This window comes from Lepidochelys kempii, chromosome 16 (assembly GCF_965140285.1).
Source record: "Lepidochelys kempii isolate rLepKem1 chromosome 16, rLepKem1.hap1, whole genome shotgun sequence".
NCBI classification, from domain to species: domain Eukaryota; kingdom Metazoa; phylum Chordata; order Testudines; family Cheloniidae; genus Lepidochelys; species Lepidochelys kempii.
The window spans coordinates 26,362,971-26,381,981 of NC_136395.1; the positions used below are offsets into that span (position 1 = coordinate 26,362,971).

A 19,011-nucleotide genomic window follows, 5' to 3' on the forward strand; every position below is an offset into this window, starting at 1 on the left:
AATTTGGTTTTGATCACAGTTTCATAGTCTATGTAAATTTCAAACAATGGGTTTGTGCAAACATAGCCCAATGCTTTGTAAGGATGGTAAGTTTAAATAATTGGTTGGAAATGCTGTCATTTGTTGTCTTAGTGGAGTGAAACCAAAATAGCAGATCAGCAGGCATGTTTCTAGCTGTACTTGATATCATTGTTGACATAAGCAAAGGCCATATTTTTTTACTAGGCTTGTATCTTTCTTTTAAATGTTTCTTGAAATAACTTCCTTGAGATGATAACATCTGAACAGGAGAGTCCTGTGGTAGGCACACATTGCCATGTAGTACAGCAATTCCTTCTGGTCATTCTAGTGCTCTGAAATACGGATCCCCTAATTATAAAAGTTCTTGCACAAACATCCAGTTCTTACTCAGTAGGTGCTCTGTGAGGAGGCACTTATTTACAATTGCAGCTTTTGATTGTTTCTTTAAATAAGCACATGTTGAGTGTTTAAACAGTGAGACACCTTGTTTAAATTAGTCTTGGCGTATTCAGTTAGTACGAAAATTTGACTGTATATCAAAGAATAGCAGAATGAATCCACTGTCATTGGAGTGCATTTGTGTAGGGACAGAACAGGAGGAAAGCTTCCATAGTAAGATATTTACCAACCAAGTGGGGCAAATATTTGTGGCCAAATCTGTGTATTCTCCTCTTCTTCTGAGCTAACCTGAGAAGAAAAATCTATCTACCCAGAATCTGATTGTAACTATGGAGTAGAATTAGAATTCTCATACTATGCTCCCATAGAAAGTAAATTTAAAGAGTTGCCATGGCTCTGGAATATGAATGTTGGCTAATATAGTTCACTCTATACAACCTCCCAATTGCTCCTAATATTAGCAGGACATTTTTAGACTTATAATGAGTAAATGAAACAATACTTCATAGGATGCTGAAGCAGCTGTTGCCTAAACATTGTTGTACATACCTGACAAACCTTAGGCCAAAACTCTCTTCTCCAAACAGTATCTGTGACAGTTCTATTGCCCTACAAGTGTGGAATATGCAGTGCAGCACTTTAGAGGAGAAATTTGCCCTGTTATAATTTTGTTTGTAAAATCGTTATAATTTTAATAGCAGTGCATCCTAACCTGTAAACATGATATGACACAGCAAAACTCTTGATAAGCCTGTTCATCTTATTGAATAAAACAAACATTTTGATCACAGCCCACATGAGGAGTATGGTGGAAGAGCACCCTGTGTTCCATGTAAGTACAGATTTTTGGGAAAGGAAAGAAATGAAGCCGTAGAATATAATGGTTAAAAGAAAACACTCCCTGTAATTATTTTCCAATTTCCACATGACTGACCTTTTTTAACTAAATGCCAGTCGTTAATTAACCTAATTGTTTGTATAAATTATTGTACTTGAGTTAAAATCTAATTGTGGTTCTTCAGCCCAGAGTAATAAAATCAATTTCAGATAGTAGGGTAAGAGTCTTTAGGAGTTCTGGGGGTGGAAAAATTCACCCTTGGCTTTGATGTTTCAAAACCAATTACTGTGTCACTTTATGGGAAGATGAGTGTTTTTGCTCTTTTAGGGCACTTAAACTGTGAAAAAGAAAAGGAGTTCTTGTGGCACCTTAGAGACTAACTAATTTATTTGAGCATAAGTTTGATGCATCCGATGAAGTGAGTTGTAGCTCATGAAAGCTTATGCTCAAATTTTTAGTCTCTAAGGTGCCACTAGTACTCCTTTTCTTTTTGCGAATACAGACTAACACGGCAGCTACTCTGAAACCTGTCATTAAACTGGGAAAGTTGATGAAGATGACCTGGAGTTAAATTCACAACCATGTGCCTACTTGCATTAGGAGACTTTGACTGAACCTTATGGTATTGAGATAGTTTCATCTTGGCTGGAATTCATAACCACCCATATGTATATTTCACCAATGGTGTAGTCTTTTGAGAATTATCCTGGATTTTAACGCTCATTTAGCAATCCCTGGAACGCCTGTGATGGGGAAGTAGTTTAGACATGTATTAGAAGGTGTAGCAACAAAACATATTGCCAGCTACAAAGTGACATGGGGAAAAGGGGACAAAGGATGAAAGGACTGGATATTTTTTTAATTGAGAATTTATTATACAGAATTGTACTTTGTATATCCTAGTCTTTACTACAACCTGTCCTTTCATCTTCCCTATAGCTCCAGTGGAATAGCATTCCATTGTTGTTGTTCTGTATTTGTCAATGTGATGGTAGTTCCTGAAAGTGGTTTGACATTGATATACAAACTGTAATGCTCAACAATCTCTTAGCTCATGTATCTCAAAAATTCCAGCTGAGGAACATGGAGTTTTACAGTGTTTTGTGTGAGGAATATATGATATTTACATTATTTTTGGTTATAGTTCAGAATTGAGCAAACAGCTATAAACCTGGAAGGTATTTTTAAAAATACTTTTTAGTGTTGAGTTGTATATTTTAGTAACTTTTATTTCTGCCGATGTTGCAAAGAAGGAAGTGTAATCTGACTTGTCAACAAATATAAAGTCCAAAGAGATTCTATACTGCCCTGAACATAGTGCTAGCGAGCGGTACTGGACTGATCAATACGTTTTATCCGCAGAAGAGGTTAGGCCGTGGCAATAGTAGGTGGGACTGGCGTCTCACCTCAGAATGTAGTTTTCATATCCTGCTCAATCCTGGGCACCTTTGCTGGGATTGTCAACTATGGCCTCAATTGTAAATAATTTATATTTAAAGAATGAAAGTTTACACAGGATTGATTTACAGACTGGTCTAATTTTGTTTTATTTTGTTACAATAACTCAAAAATGGCTTAAGATATTGAATGTTAAAAATACTGTGCTTGGCATGCACAGCAACTTTTAGTTATTAATTTAGTTCTTAAACATTGGTTAGCACTCATGTTAATTATAGAAGAGGCCAGAATGGCTCTAGGGAGTAGTTCTTGGTCTGTGCAGTACATAATGCTTGTTATACTGTATATACCTGCCTAACCACATATTTACCTGATACTGCTCAAAAATAGGCTTCAATCTGTCCCTGGTGAAAATAATATGCAAAGTTGATTTGAGGGCAAGTAACTGGGGAGACAGCAGTTTGGGCCTAATTAGTTATTTACACAGGAGACCAGCACACTCTTTATTTCCTTTTTTCCTTATTTTAACTAACTAACCTAGATGCACTAGAAACATCAATGGAATTAGACGAAAAATGAATATATTGACAGATAAATGTGTGTCCATAGATTAAGGTTCAGTTCTTTGCACATCAGAAATAAGACCAAAAGTATTAGCATGTTTGCAGTTTTAAACTTGCTTCTTTCTGTGCAATTGTTCTGTAATAATCAGTGTTAACTAATGTGCTCAGATTTATGTTTGGGTTTTCTATGGGTAATATTTTTAAATGGGTAATACACAGAAATGCATAAGAAGTGAAAATGTTTGCCCGTGTTATGGAATGCAAATTTTGTTGCTGCAGTTACTACAGAAAAATTTAAATCCTTGCATGCTCAAATGAAGTATTAGATAAATTGACCGGTTTTATTTAATTTCATCTGAAAGTGTATGTTCCTTATGCCCATTGGACCTGTAAAACAATCTTATGAACTATTTGGGAGATCTGTTTGCGTTAACATGTAGTCGATCCATTTGATTCCATGAACAGTTTATTTTTGTAAACAGATACATTTTGTGGAACATTATGGATCTGTGCTGGGTTTTTTTCAGCCACACTGAATATTCACTGTTAGGTACTCTGCAAGGTGGTTTGAACTGTAAGTGATCTGAAGCAGAAAGGGGAAGTCGTGATCGAAGAGAGAAATTCAGCCTATTTCCATAAAGTAGAGGGTTTTTTTTGGCCTGCTGGCTTTTCATGCTCCCACGTAGAGTGCTTAGGTGCAATTATCAAGCCATAGAAAGTGCTATCTGTGAGTGAGAAAACAAGAGGGATGGAGAAATACATGCTCATGTTTTTGTCAGATTTGTCTAGTTCAGTGGCTGTTTTTATTTCTTTTGAAAAAGCAGAGGCATTTGACGTCATACCCATATCGCTGCACCTTGGCAGATTTTCAGATAGAGAAAAAGATTGGCCGTGGGCAATTCAGTGAAGTCTACAAAGCAACTTGCCTTCTGGACAGAAAAACCGTGGCATTAAAGAAAGTTCAGGTGAGCGTTTAAAATTGTAGTTTATTGTATTGCAGGTAAAAGGAAGATTTCTGAGATGTCTGCTTACTTTGCACAGATGTTACAGGTGAAGTCCTAGCTTCTCCTTGAGAATTCTCTCACCAGAGGAGCAGAAAGCTGTTTTAGAAGTCCTTTTTTACTTAATTGCCTTCATAAACATTAGTTATTTTGGCTCCCATATAGAGCAACCCCTTTAAAAGGTTCAATTTCATAAACACTAATTAAGAAGAATAAGGCCTATTTGAGGTATGTGAGTACTATCATACCCATTTTACAGATGGATACATGAAGACAGAGGTTAACTGATTTAATTAGTCACACAGTGAGTCAGTGGTATAAACTGGGAGTAGAACCGAAGCCCTGACTCTCTGCTTCCTCCTCCTAATTGCCTTCTTCAGGTATTCCATATAGGGCAGACAAATCCAGCTTCCATCTTGACCAGATTCGAGTTAATGTGTTTGTGCCGCCTAATCTTGACCCCTTGTGACCATTGCATCTAGGAATGGCTAGACACTTACAATATCACCAGTGTAAAAAGGATTGTCATTTCATACTACTATTAATTTTCCTTTATTTTTTGTTAGAATATGGTCATTTCGTTTTTGATTGATATGTATAAAAACAAAGGTTTTAATGAGCATAGCCATAAAATTAAGACTCTGGCTGCTTGACATGGGCTATCATACGAGAATATTGAGTGTGATGAAAGGCCGGATGACTGAAAAGGGGCAGATGGTTGAGGACATAAAGTTAGAGATGGAAACGCTGACTCACTGCTCTTCTCATCTGAGTCCTTAGTATTTAGAAGTAGAGGAGCAGCTGATATGATGAACAAAGATATTCAGTGGCCAGACTTTCATTGGTGGAACACAATTAAATAAAAAGAAATTATTTTACTTTCTACTATAATTAGTTATATTTGTGTAAAACAAAATTCCGAAGATGCGTCACACAAATATACTACAAACTTGGATTAAAATACCATACAGTGTTTAGAACAGTGTTTTTCTTGAAGAAATTTGCCTTTAATCCTTCAACATATCTTTTAAATTCCTATTACCAGTGACTTGCTCTCTGATTATTAGAGAATGAATATTAATACTAATTACTCTTAATTAATGGAGGGGAATCTGTGAAAAGAAAAACAACTTTGAATTGTTTAAAGAGAGAATAGAAATATATATATAAAATATTTCATGCATAATGTGAAAACAGTATTAAATTAAGTAACTGTTTTTTTAAGGTCACCAAATAGGCAAAACATCTACAAACTAAAATCTCATTTTCCCCACCATTTAGCATGTTGCCAAAAGGTGCTAATGTTAATTTTGCTGCTTCGTAGTGGTTTTAAAACAAAGAATATGTCAACCACATGCAAGTCTGGTGACTGCAATAGGACACTTACATTCATTAAGTTAAGGAAGAGCAAGAACACCAATGCTGTTTTAAAATCAGTAGAGCTTATCTGCTTTCTTGCCTTTTTTTTTAATATTTCACTTTTGTCTTATGTGGAAGATATTCGAAATGATGGATGCCAAGGCCAGACAGGATTGCATTAAAGAAATTGACCTTTTGAAGGTAAGAATTTCTACAGAGGCTTATTTTTACCTTTTCCCGTTCGAGAATATTTTGTTTTATATCCATACAGGCAGATTACTATTTGTCTTGGGTGACAAATCAAGTTAGATGACATATATTTACAATTCCTGTCTGGAATTTTGCAGTGGACCCCTCTTTGGTTGCAGGGTGTTTTATCTAACTATTTTCCATAGCAGTTTTGTGCAATACATGCCTTTTGGCCCACCTCTTGGTTCTTTTTAGTTTTCTAACCTTTAAAGCTCTAGGGTATCCATTCTGATCCTTTTTGCCTTATGTACAAGTATCTCTTTTCTCCTCCACAGATCTTGCACACAGCAAGGCAGGTGCATTGGCTGGGAGGTATTTTTTCTTCAAAGTGATTATGCATCACCTGCTGGCCAGGTTTTGGCCAGAGGGCATGTGCATTTCTATGTATTTGAGTCCACATGTCATGTGTGAACTGGAGTTATTTAAGTGCTGACGATGTATGGGTTGTTTCCACAGTACACGCATCCATCTTTTTCTCTACAGTAATAGAGGACAGAACAAGTTTAAATATGCCACAGACACTGCATGCTATTTTGGCACAAAGAGACAGGCTCTGCCAGTAGGTGATGAACAAAATAAAGTTTGGAAATTGGTGGCAGGAGAGTATCAGTGCAACTTGTCCCTGTGGGCACTCCCGACATTGGGTAGTGGTTCATTAATCAGGTAGTTTACATTCAATAGACTTTGCATGTAACCTCTGGTAAGAAAAAAAACGCTTCGGCTTCTGCAATTGGATCATACTGTTGTTGCTGTCCTTTCATGACAAGGATGAGTTTCATAGTTTAGAGTACAAGGGTCTACCTTTCCAAAGGTAGCAGGGCAGGCAGGGATGGATAGAATCATAGAATATGAGGGTTGGAAGGGACCTCAGGAGGTCATCTAGTCCAACCCCCTGCTCAAAGCAGGACCGATCCCCAATTAAATCATCCCAGCCAGGGCTTTGTCAAGCCTGACCTTAAAAACTTCTAAGGAAGGAGATTCTACTACCTCCCTAGGTAACGCATTCCAGTGTTTCACCACCCTCTTAGTGAAAAAGTTTTTCCTAATATCCAACCTAAACCTCCCCCACTGCAACTTGAGACCATTACTCCTTGTCCTGTCCTCTTCTACCACTGAGAATAGTCTAGAACCATCCTCTCTGGAACCACCTCTCAGGTAGTTGAAAGCAGCTATCAAATCCCCCCTCATTCTTCTCTTCTGCAGACTAAACAATCCCAGTTCCCTCAGTCTCTCTTCATAAGTCATGTGTTCCAGACCCATAATCATTTTTGTTGCCCTTCGCTGGACTCTCTCCAATTTATCCACATCCTTCTTGTAGTGTGGGGCCCAAAACTGGACACAGTACTCCAGATGAGGCCTCACCAATGTCGAATAGAGGGGGACGATCATGTCCCTTGATCTGCTCGCTATGCCCCTACTTATACATCCCAAAATGCCATTGGCCTTCTTGGCAACAAGGGCACACTGCTGACTCATATCCAGCTTCTCGTCCACTGTCACCCCTAGGTCCTTTTCCACAGAACTGCTGCCTAGCCATTCGGTCCCTAGTCTGTAGCTGTGCATTGGGTTCTTCCGTCCTAAGTGCAGGACCCTGCACTTATCCTTATTGAACCTCATCAGATTTCTTTTGGCCCAATCCTCCAATTTGTCTAGGTCCCTCTGTATCCTATCCCTCCCCTCCAGCGTATCTACCACTCCTCCCAGTTTAGTATCATCCGCAAATTTGCTGAGAGTGCAATCCACACCATCCTCCAGATCATTTATGAAGATATTGAACAAAACCGGCCCCAGGACCGACCCCTGGGGCACTCCGCTTGACACCGGCTGCCAACTAGACATGGAGCCATTGATCACTACCTGTTGAGCCCGACAATCTAGCCAACTTTCCACCCACCTTATAGTGCATTCATCCAGCCCATACTTCTTTAACTTGCTGACAAGAATACTGTGGGAGACAGTGTCAAAAGCTTTGCTAAAGTCAAGAAACAGTACATCCACTGCTTTCCCTTCATCCACAGAACCAGAAGGCGATTAGATTAGAAGTTCATCATAGAAGGCGATTAGATTAGTCAGGCATGACCTTCCCTTGGTGAATCCATGCTGACTGTTCCTGATAACTTTCCTCTCATGTAAGTGCTTCAGGATTGATTCTTTGAGGACCTGCTCCATGATAACAGCTGTCAGTGTGAGTTTGTGTATACACAAAGTGTTTGCTTGAGGAGAACATCCCTCATTCGCTTAATGGTGGTAACAGCTGGAATTCACACAAGAGTTTATCCAACTGGAAGCCATCTTATTGCATCTCTGTTTACAGCTGCAAAATGGAATGTTAGTGTAGCAATAGGAATTAGCTCTTCCTCTGATGAATATCCGATATCATGTTACTACTGTAGGTGAAAGTCTGGTCAGCCTGTGGCATACATGTTATGGACATATAGTTAGAATTATAGCAAAGCTGTTTACATGTGCGGTTAGTCTAGCTGTTAAAGAGTTTGTAATGAAAAAGAAAATAATGCCGAACTTACTATTCACCAAGAGACTTTTGGATCCTGGCAATTCAGTTGTGGAATCTTATACAAGGATTGTTTAGTTGTGGGGCACTGTCATATGTTTGCACTGGACTTATTCAGGACAGTATGTGCAAATTTATCAAAATTAAATATCCGAGATGACAAGGGATCATAGATGGTTAATTATCATCCTACCCATATGAGATGACCAGAGGCAACTCCAAATCTTCCTGTGTAGAACTCACCAAGGAGCCAGATGTCAAGCTGTGAATACTGTACTGTCTGGGTTGTGAAAAGAGCAGTAAGAGATGGTATGATATGTTGGGATAATTAGCACTTTCCCATCCATTGTACTGCTTTTTGAAAAATAAATATACATACATAATTTCCTCCATTCTTAGCTCTGACTCTTCTTGTTCTCCCAAGTATCTCTTGTTATACATAGCCTCAACTGTCAGAATTGAGGGCCTGATCCAAATCCCTTTGAGATCAATGGGAGTTGGATCAGGCTGTAACTTAGCTGATATGTTTAAGTTGGGGAGCTTTACTGGTTCAAGATCAAGCAAGTCATGGTGTGTCCTGAAAAAATGTGACTGCTATCTTCCAAAGAGCAGCAAATATACCACTTTTGTAAATCCTAGGCCACAGAGACTTAGTCCGATTCTTTTTCCATAGCTGGAACTTCATCCCAGTAGCAAGTTGGCTCCGGTTATACAAGTAGACTAGATTTATTACTCGTTTGTATTTTGTTTCTTTAAATTGAATTGATTTATTTGAAAATATTACCAGCTAATATTCCACAGATGCACACATTACTCAAGATATATACTTTTATGAAGAAAAAGCCATTTTAGCTTGGAATTTATAATAACTTATGCTAACATGTCACTTATCTTTATGGAAAATTTTAACTGAATCATTTTTCTGGATTTTTTTAAGAATAATGCTAAATTTTAGCTTAAGTATTTTTGAATTCTGAGTAATCCTGCCAGGATAAATTAATGTGTGTCTTTGCTCGCTCTAAGCCAGCTAGGAATGAGATTTTTCTGATGAAAATCAGTGGGTTGAAATCTCTGTTGTAGAGGGGTTGCCTGCTCACTTAAGCCCAAAATGTAGCAGTAGATTTTTTAAAAATGTTTTACTCAAAAAATAAATCAACAAAATCTGTGCCTCTTTGAGGTTGGAAATGAATCTAGTCCAATTGATATTTTGTATCTGAATTGATTTTTCTGTCAATTTTACATTGAAACTTGTAGGAACACTGAGTAGGTATACCCTGCTTATGTGCAAATGTACTAATAGGGCTCCATGAATGTATTTTTGAAAAGTATTATAAGTATTTCAAATTAAACCTATTTTTTTTGTTCTTTAACATCATCCATTCTCCTTCAACGTTTGCAATTCAAGCATTTCAGCATTGTATTTGTGTATAAGAAACAGGAAGTGAAACTGACTAGAAAAGAGTGAAGGTGGATATTTGATGATCACTCTCCTATCTGAATGAAATGCAGGACATATACAAATTGCATAAGTGGTGACAAATAAGAAACTTAAAATTCTTTCATTTTAAAAACCACAGCCTTAGTAATGCAGGGAACTTCTTTTTAAATTATTTTTTCCTTTTCCTTTTCAGGAGATGCTGTAGTCTCCCAAGGTTTTTGCATTTTGATCCTTATTTATTGCCCCATGACAACATACTTTGAGTTGTGTTTTTTAGTTATTTGCTACATAAAACGACTATGAATTGGGGAGTTTTAATCATTACTCTCATAAGTCTCTCTCCTGTCTTGACAATATAAAGTCCTGGTTGAAAAATGCAGTAAAGAATAATCGTGCTGTGAACAGTCGTTGCTGGTTGAACACTTACATAGCCCCATCAAATAAGCTGGAGTTCAAAGTATGGTTTAAAAAGTCAGTTCAATAAATCATATTGTATTGCAAATGCACAAGGGATATATTAGTTGATACTGCCGATAGGGCACTTCTTTCAAATGTATATTAGTTTTCAAATGAAAGATCAAACAAAATATGACGGATTTTACCCATGATGTATATAAGTCAGCTTCTGAGAAATTGAACAAATCACAACTAAGAGTAATCAAAGTTCTAAATGTCAACTTGAGAAGCAGTTTTTAATGACATTGTACAGGTCAGCATTTTTTGATAATCTGATGCAGAGGCAAGTTCTATTCCCAAAAGGCTGTGAGGCAGAGTTGTTCAAGGCTTTGTTTAGAGACTAGGGAGGATTTTAAGAGGCCAGCTTCAGTACGTCTGTCAGTGTCAGCAACTGGAATGCACTTCACTCAGTGCTGTAAAGCTAATAACTTGTCAAATCAGTATTTGCAACTCATCTCTTGTTAATTGATAGCTCCCATGCTGGCTGTTCTTACAGCTACGTATAAATAACTAAAGGCCATTTTACAGAGGTGGTTCTTAGGAAAAGTTGTACTTCACATTTCAAAACTTGGCATAGGTCTACCGTACTTTGCAGTACAATTTGATTATGGTGCAGTGGACGTTTCTACACGTAAGGCATTAGGCAGAGCGAGCGCATGTTCTGAGAGAAGAGTAAGGTTTTAGCAGCATGACTCCAGTTTGTGTTGCAGAAGACATGTGATCTCCCTTGGCATGGCATGGAGAATTTCCCTGGAATTTTTTCTTTTAAACGTTTTTCCATTTTTTTTAACAAAAACTGAATATAATTGTTTTCATTAGATTAATGTGCAATATATTTCAGCAAAGTCAATGCTATTTTTTAAATGAGTAACTTAACATACAATATCCATGTGAACACCCCAGCTCCTAACATAACAATATTATGTAAAATTGAATAAATTCTGTCCTTTAAGTATTCTATTAGTTTTGAGAGAGGCAATTGTTTCTTTTACCTTAAATAAAAAGTTTTTAAAGTTTCTAAGGGTAACGGATTCAGTAAACTACTTAAACATGTGTAAAGTCCAATTCAAGTCAGTGTACTACTTGTGGGTCTATTGATACACAATAAATGTCTAACTGTAATGTTTTATCTGGAGCCTAGCCAAGTAACCAGTCTGGATACTTATATTTGTGAATTTTGTCCCATGATATCTACTGTTGTACACTAAGTTTCCGCCTCACTCCAGTATCTAGAATAATTTATGTGTAAACTACAAATTAAAACAATTTACCCAATTTTTTAATATACCAAGTTAGACTCCATACATTTTTTGTTGTTGAAGGAATTGGACAGGCTTGCTGTAGTGAATCTGTGTCAAAATGATTCTTTGCCTCTGCTTTCTTTTGATCAAAAATTCCTGTATCGATACTGAAATAAATGTTGTTTTGTGCTTAGTAGATTAATTGGAAAAACTTTCGCATTTGGGAAGTAATAAAAACTTCACTGGAGCTGCAAAAAATAGAATACCCCATCAAAAACCAGCTTAGTAAAAAGAGAGAGGTAAAACAGCTCAGTAATATGACTGTAATCAGCAGCAGGGAGCCAACCTGCTCACTCGTTTGGAGATGACTTGCTCTTCTGCATGCCTCTTGCTGACAGCATTGCTGTGCATACACATCAGGCATTAACTGCCATCAAATGTTTAGGTTGCATTAAAAAAATAAGAAAATGTCAATAACCCAAGCTAGGGCATTTTGTGCTGTTTTGTGTGTTTAAAGATTTGTGAGAATTAAGGTTATGCAGTTTCCTTCTGTCAAAAGATTAGAAATTTCAGGTAACCTCCTGCATTGCTTCCCTGCCACGAGCATGCACAAGTGTGAGGGCTACGCGGGGGTGGAGAGAGGGGCAGGATCTCAGCTTCAGTCAAGTCTCTTATAAAATCAGTCTGACTTCACTGGATGTTCTGGGGTGGTGGGCTTCAGAGATGTGTGGACTAAAGTGTCAAGAATTTTTTTTTTAAAACAAATCCCTCTATATAATCTCCATATGTTGGCGGGTGGGCTGGTCTGAGATGCTGGGTGGTGGAGTAGGGAACTTTTCCAGTTAGCTCTGTAGGAACAGCTTTAACAGACTCTAGAGGGATTGGTATTCAGCTCCTGCTGCTAGTAACAGAGGTTAAAAGGAGAATCATGGGAGACCCACCCACAAAGGTAGAAGTTAATCTCAACATATAAAAAGTTTTAAGGTATGAATCAAAAGACTAAGACATGGGTTGCTTGGAGAGAGTTCATGTGCTAAGCTTGCTGAGCCATCAGACACTACTGGGAGGCAAGTTCACAGGCAAGCCTGGCAGATCCTGGGAAGCCTGCGGCGGATGCACCCAACTCCAGTATTGGGTGGAGAGCAATGTCCGCAGGGAACATCTGACCCTCTTCAGTTGGAAGGGCAGTGGATCAGCACACGTGAAGGAAGACGTTTTTTAAAATATTCAGTTGCAATGTCTTGACTATTTTGAATTTTTTTTTTTTAAATTCAGCCTTGTGGGAATATTCTTCTCTTGATGCCTACACATGAATCCCATTAACACTAATGTGAGTTAGTGTCCAGGCATTGCAAAAGAGAATCTATCGCCTAATGTGCATACAGAGCAGAGTGATTAACATGGTGGCTTATAACAGTGTTTCTGTCGGCTCAGTTACCCGTGAAATAGATACACAGGAGTCACTACTGTCTGCTAGATGAAATGCCCATTTTTTATTTTTTAAATTTATTTTTATTGACTTTAGACTTACAAATAGAGAAATGCAATTCAGAAAGAGGCAAAGAGAGACTACAGAAAACAAGATACATACAGTATGTTCCACGTAATTACAGTTGTCAGTTTTGTTAGGAGAATCAGACATTAAAATATTAAAATTTGTGTTTTAATATGTTTTATATCTTAGTTTAGTCCTGGGAATAATGCATAACAAGATCAGAAAACAAGAGAAAAATATTATATATTAGCGTTCAAGTCCTCTCATGCTGCACTTGATAAAAAACAAAAGCTATTTAAATAAGTAAAATCTGGATTAACAATTATAATACAACAAACAAACAAGACAAAAAAGCCAAAGCACACAACTATACAGAATAGATGGTGAGCTTGTCTACCATAAGGTGGCAAATGATGGGAATACCCCTGAAATTCATTGTTGCCCTGCAATAGAAATGGAATACAGGCAAGTGGAATTCAAGATGTTTAGAATAGGTGTGGAATCATATAAATGTAGGGCTGGAAGGGACCTCTGGAAGTCATCTAGTCTAGCCCCCCCCATGCTAAGGGCAGGATTAACTGTATTTAAAGAATAATTTCCAGATGAAACTCAGCAGAATCAGTGTCTCAGGTAATATATACTTCCTCATGAATAATACTGTGCATGGAACAATATGGTGGCTTCCTTATGCTGGGCCTGATTAATAGGACTGGGGTCACGTGGAAACTAGATTTTGTTGTCTTTTGGAAGCAGTGTCACCTACTTCCTTTAGGATCAGACAGAAACGATAATGATGTTTCCTATATTTCCAGATGCATACATTGGGATTCTGTATTTCTTTCATCATAGATGGATGCATCTCAGGTATCTGCTCTCAAAAAGTTTTTTGGAGATGTTTTCCCATAACTTAGGGTACAGTATCAAAATTGTTTGGAAAGCCTAGAATCCACACATTTCCAGTCCACGCTTGGCTTTTCAGAGTTTGTAATCTTTCCTTCTGTTGAAGAGCTACTTTTGATTCAGTATTTTGTTAGTTAGGAGCTTCTCCTGTAGAATTGTCTACATAATGGTCTTCCGTGTCAGGTATGCAAGAATTTCAGACAGCTTTTCTGATACTGATTCCATCTTTGCATCCCAGAAGATGCAGATTTTTTGTAAAACGTGTAGGGCAGAAATGATTTCTGAAGAAGTCCACTTTCTCACGTGCTGTACTTCCTAAGGAACGCAGTGATGGCAGTGAACATATTAATGCTACAGGACAAGTGGTTTACATAGTAGCCCCATCTAGCCACACATTTAACCCAAAATGATGATGATGGTAGTTGGCGTCACTCCCGACAGTGGGAGTGCTCACATGGATAAAGGTGGGCACCTGCACAAGTGTTGGTAGGTTCGGTACCTTCATCTGTAGTGATCATAGCAAACCTTTAATTGTGGCAAAATTAATATTTCACTGGGTTTATTCAATATCCAGTACAGGCAAAAAGGTCTGAAATGAGATCCAAGTTGCTTTTTTCCGCCCTCCATGAACTAAATTATAATTGTTTAAATCTGCAGTTGTTTTACTCTCTCTTCTGAAAAAGATCTGTACATTAAAAAAATAAATGTAAAAGTAGTTATTAAATAGAAAAGGCTCTGAGTAAATACAAACATAGTAAAAGCCTAGGGTTAAATTAAATAAAGGGCAAGACTTAATGTTTTTAATATTAATAGATAAAACTGGGATTAGATATATACTTTTAAAATGACAGGTTTCAGAGTAACAGCCGTGTTAGTCTGTATTCGCAAAAAGAAAAGGAGGACTTGTGGCACCTTAGAGACTAACCAATTTATTTGAGCATGAGCTTTCGTGAGCTGAGCTGTAGCTCACGAAAGCTCATGCTCAAATAAATTGGTTAGTCTCTAAGGTGCCACAAGTCCTCCTTTTCTTTTTACTTTTAAAATGGTGAGGGTTACTAAAGCATAAACGTAAAAATAATTTGTAAGTAAATGAAAAGACTAGGATTGAATATATTTTGAAAATGGTATGGGTTCAAATTTTTAAAATAAGGCTACGGGTTAAATACACTAAAATAATAGGCAAGGATTAAAAATATTTTTAACAGATAGAAGAGATGGGTATGGTTAAATATAACACATTAGAAAAAGGCAAGATTTTTCATATTCTAGTGTTAATTATAAATCAACAGAAAAAAGCTAGGATTAAATGCAAAAATATACACCTGATAAAGGCATTGTTCAAATTGTGTTTTTTAAATTAATCAAGATTTAACCATAAATACAGCTTTAAAAGAAAAAGCTAGAACTAACAAGCAGTATGTAATCTGTATGTTGTAGTCCAGGGGTAGTCAATTATTTTTTGGCAAGGTCCAAATTTCTTGGTCAAGGTCAAGACTCCAGAGAAAATAATAATTAAAAAGCCAATGATGATAAGCCAATAAAAAGATTTTGGGGTCCGTTCAGAAATGTCTGGCGGTCCAGATTTGGCCTGTGGTCCGCTATTGACTACCCCTGTTGTAGACCTTCCCCGGTCCTTTGTATTTTTTGGTGGCAGGGACAATGTCTGCTTGTATGTTTGTAAAGCACCTAGCAAGATGGTACACGGATCCTGAATGGGGACTTGAAGCTCTACTATAACAAACATCTTAGTAGTGTGGTGGGGCTTGATATTAATTTTTTTTTTTTTAAGTCCCACTAATAGTAGGTTCAGACCAAGTTTCTCCCAAGATCATGATGTTAAACCCTGATTATCTGAACCTGCAACAGAAAAGACCATTTGACTTCAACTATGGAACTAATTGCTCTTTGCAAAAGACTGCTTGGTTTTCTTATTCGTCTGGTACACGTGAGATATAATCTGAATTGTGTTTCCGCACACACCCTTGTTTGTATAAGGACGCGCAGCAAACGCCATAGCCTTGCCTTTCGTTAAGGACGCTGCTGCGGAACAGTTGCAGGAATGAACGCTGATGGGCAGTCTGCGTTGGGTCGCTATTACTGAAGCACCGTTCGTGTACTGTACATTCACTTTGCGCGCTCTCTCCCTCTCTGCAGCAACTGAACCACCCCAATATCATTAAGTATTTGGATTCTTTTATCGAAGACAATGAACTGAACATTGTCCTGGAACTGGCAGATGCAGGTGATCTCTCTCAGATGATTAAGGTAAGGACACACCAATTCTTGAGGCAAAATAGGGGTGTCACATTTATTTGGGAAGTTCAGGGGACCGATACAAGCAGATCTATACTAGAAACTTTGGGGCCCGATTCCCCTCTTGCTTGCTTGCATGCAGGAGGTCCTTTCAATGAAGATTTCAACAAGCTCTTAAACCAGAACTGTTTCCTAATTGAAAACATAAACAAACCAAAGAATAAACCCTACAAAGTGACATAATACAAGGAAATATAGAAAAACGTTTTTAAAAGTTTTTAAAAAATGCATTGTGAATGAGTGGTGTTGGAATGGATGTTCACTAGAATTTTAGAGAATAAGTAAAAGTGATTTCCAGTTCTGATTAAAAAATGTGAGGAACCATTTTAAGCCTGAAAATCTTATGGAAACTTGTAACATGGTTTGTTCATTTGATAATTCCTTAAATAAGTAAAATGAAAATACAACAAAAAAGAAAGGGGGAATGGGATCCGGACAGTTCTCGTGCTTTTTTGTTTTTTAAATTAAGAGCATGAGGACTGATGTTTGTAATTTTTATTCTAGCTAATGTAACTTCAGAGATTTATTATGGAGAACGGACATACGCGCACACACGCAAAAACGCAAGCAAGTCAGGATACACGTCCTTCCAGTCTGCAGTATTACTAGAGCCTTCCTTCCCTTTATTTTGTGTAACTTGTGAGCATGGGAGATAGTGCTTTCTCTGAGTCTAGCCCATGTCTTCAGAATTTACTCTTGGAACACACCAGAATTATCACCAGCCTTTACTGGCTGTGGAACAAAATGCAAAGCTAGCATATTTGATGTAGTCTTGCTTCTCTCTCTACCTTTGTGTACATACAAAAAGAAAGGGGAGGAGGAGAGGTGAACCTGGTGTGTTTGGCAAGGGGGAAAAAAAGATTAAGAGGGGAAATTCCTTTTGGGATTAGACACATTTCCCTAAAGGCTTCCGACTTGGAAGTTTTATACAGAGTACCATCACCCCACCCAGTTTTTCACAGGAATCTAACATATTAGTTCATCAGCCATTTACCATGTTTATACCATTATTGTCTTGGGCTTTTAATTAGAGCATGGACTATAAAAACTGGTTAAAAATATATAGATTATTTCAGTGTGTCTGAAGTTTGCCCTGCACTTACTGTCACCCCTTGTGATCTTTCTGATAGACATCTTTCTTCTGAAAATGTTTATAACCTTTGGCTTCTTCTGACTGATAGAATCTCCCAGCCTGTCTTATCCTGCATTTCTCCTCCTCTCCCCATCTGTATTTTATTGTATTGGTGCCCTACTGGGGAAGGCACAAGTATGTTTTGAACTTGCAAGAATTTCATTAGACTACGAATCTTACTCCTCCATTAGTGCTGGTTTGCTCTTTTCTGCATTCTTGTTATAGTTTATTCTAGTCCCATGAACTTGAATATTCTTAAGGTTTCTTTTTTCACCTCTCTCAAATCAGCTCTCTTTAACTGTCTGTCTCTGCTTTTTTCATGTTCTTTTCTTCAGTGTGTTGAGCTTTTGCGCCTTTTCCCCTTCCTCAGCTGCCTCTCTCTGATCATTGTTTCCATAGTTGTTTTATGAAGGAAGGTGGGCTTGCCCTCTCCCCTGGGAATTTAGGAGTCTTGAATGCCCTACCTGAACTGGGGTTCTCTACACTGTAGCCTTGTAGATCTATTTCCTCATCCATTCTAATTCTAAGCAACATCAGCATGGACCTGAAGGCTGCCCTAGGACATGCAAGCCTTGGAAAACTTGCTTAAAAATTTACTAGCCCATTCACAAAACCTACCTTTCACCGTGAGGATAGATAATGAAAAAAGAACAAATGTTTTGTCAAAAAAAGTATTCACTTACAGCAAGTGGGTATGTATAATTTTGCAAGGCTAGTTTATCCAGTCTGTGATTGATAGGCACGTTTAATTATTGTAGGGTAACTAGCCAGGTAGCCTGTCTGCTACATTGAAGACATTTCAAAAAGTATATTGACTTTTCTTCACAACAAGGGATTTAGGATTGAGAAAATCTTTTAAGTGCTTTCTCTTCTCTGATGTTGCTCTTAGGAATACTTGTATTGTTGGAACCAGCTTTAGTTAAGCTGTTATCACCTGCTTTTGTATTTTCTTTGACATGTTAATCTTTAGACATACATCCCCTGTGAGAACAGATGTGGTATATCATGTTTGTTAGCACTCTTAACCTTCTCTCCATATTTTACCTGTTTTTGCCATCATTATTCTGTAATTATCATAAATGAACATTTCGGAGAGTTCACCTCCTCCTTGTTGTCACAGCTAAAATACCTGATTAACAGATTTGTTTTCTCTGTCAGCTCAGCTACAAGGCACCAGGCCAAAGGCTGTCAAACAAGTTAGCCATTTAGCCCATAGTTAGTGGCTAAATTTACAGTGTCATCCATTCTCCATTTCAGAGAAGGAATTTGCTTCATCAGGGGGAGTGGGAGCTGGAAATAGACCTATGGTAGAGAGTTTTGGGAGGACTGCCTAAAGTTTTCAGCCATTGCTTTTATCCACAAACAGTTAATGCTGTTAACATCCATAAACCTGAATTCGCTGATGGTGACTCAAAAAAGTATATGTGGATGGTAATGCTAGTGTATCTCTAATGCTGAAGACGGCTTCATGCAATGACCTGTGCTAAGGGAGATATTACTTCCTGAATATGCTAACCTACAGAGAGCAGGGAGGAAGTCAGGCCCTTGAGGGGAGCTCATGATTATTGTGTCATCTTGCATATACTTTTAACATTGCCATTGTTGCTGTTTACTGCATGTTGCTCCTTCTCCCAAGAGACCCCAGAAAACATCAAGGTTTATCAGAGGCTTTTCAGTACTTGCATTTGAAGATTTG

General features: G+C 37.8%; 1 protein-coding gene across 7 annotated transcripts in view; it reads left to right on the forward strand.

Annotated features, from left to right (window-relative positions):
- NEK6 (NIMA related kinase 6) overlaps positions 1-19,011 on the forward strand; it is a 106,914-nt gene that overhangs the window by 52,244 nt on the left and 35,659 nt on the right. For 6 of the 7 annotated variants that reach the window (XM_073314021.2, XM_073314017.2, XM_073314014.2 and 3 more), the window contains 3 exons: positions 4,041-4,184; positions 5,718-5,780; positions 16,025-16,135. In XM_073314021.2, the coding sequence (XP_073170122.1) occupies positions 4,041-4,184; positions 5,718-5,780; positions 16,025-16,135 (318 nt within the window). The remainder of the gene's footprint in view (positions 1-4,040; positions 4,185-5,717; positions 5,781-16,024; positions 16,136-19,011) is intronic. The other variant, XM_073314020.2, reaches the window with a different exon arrangement.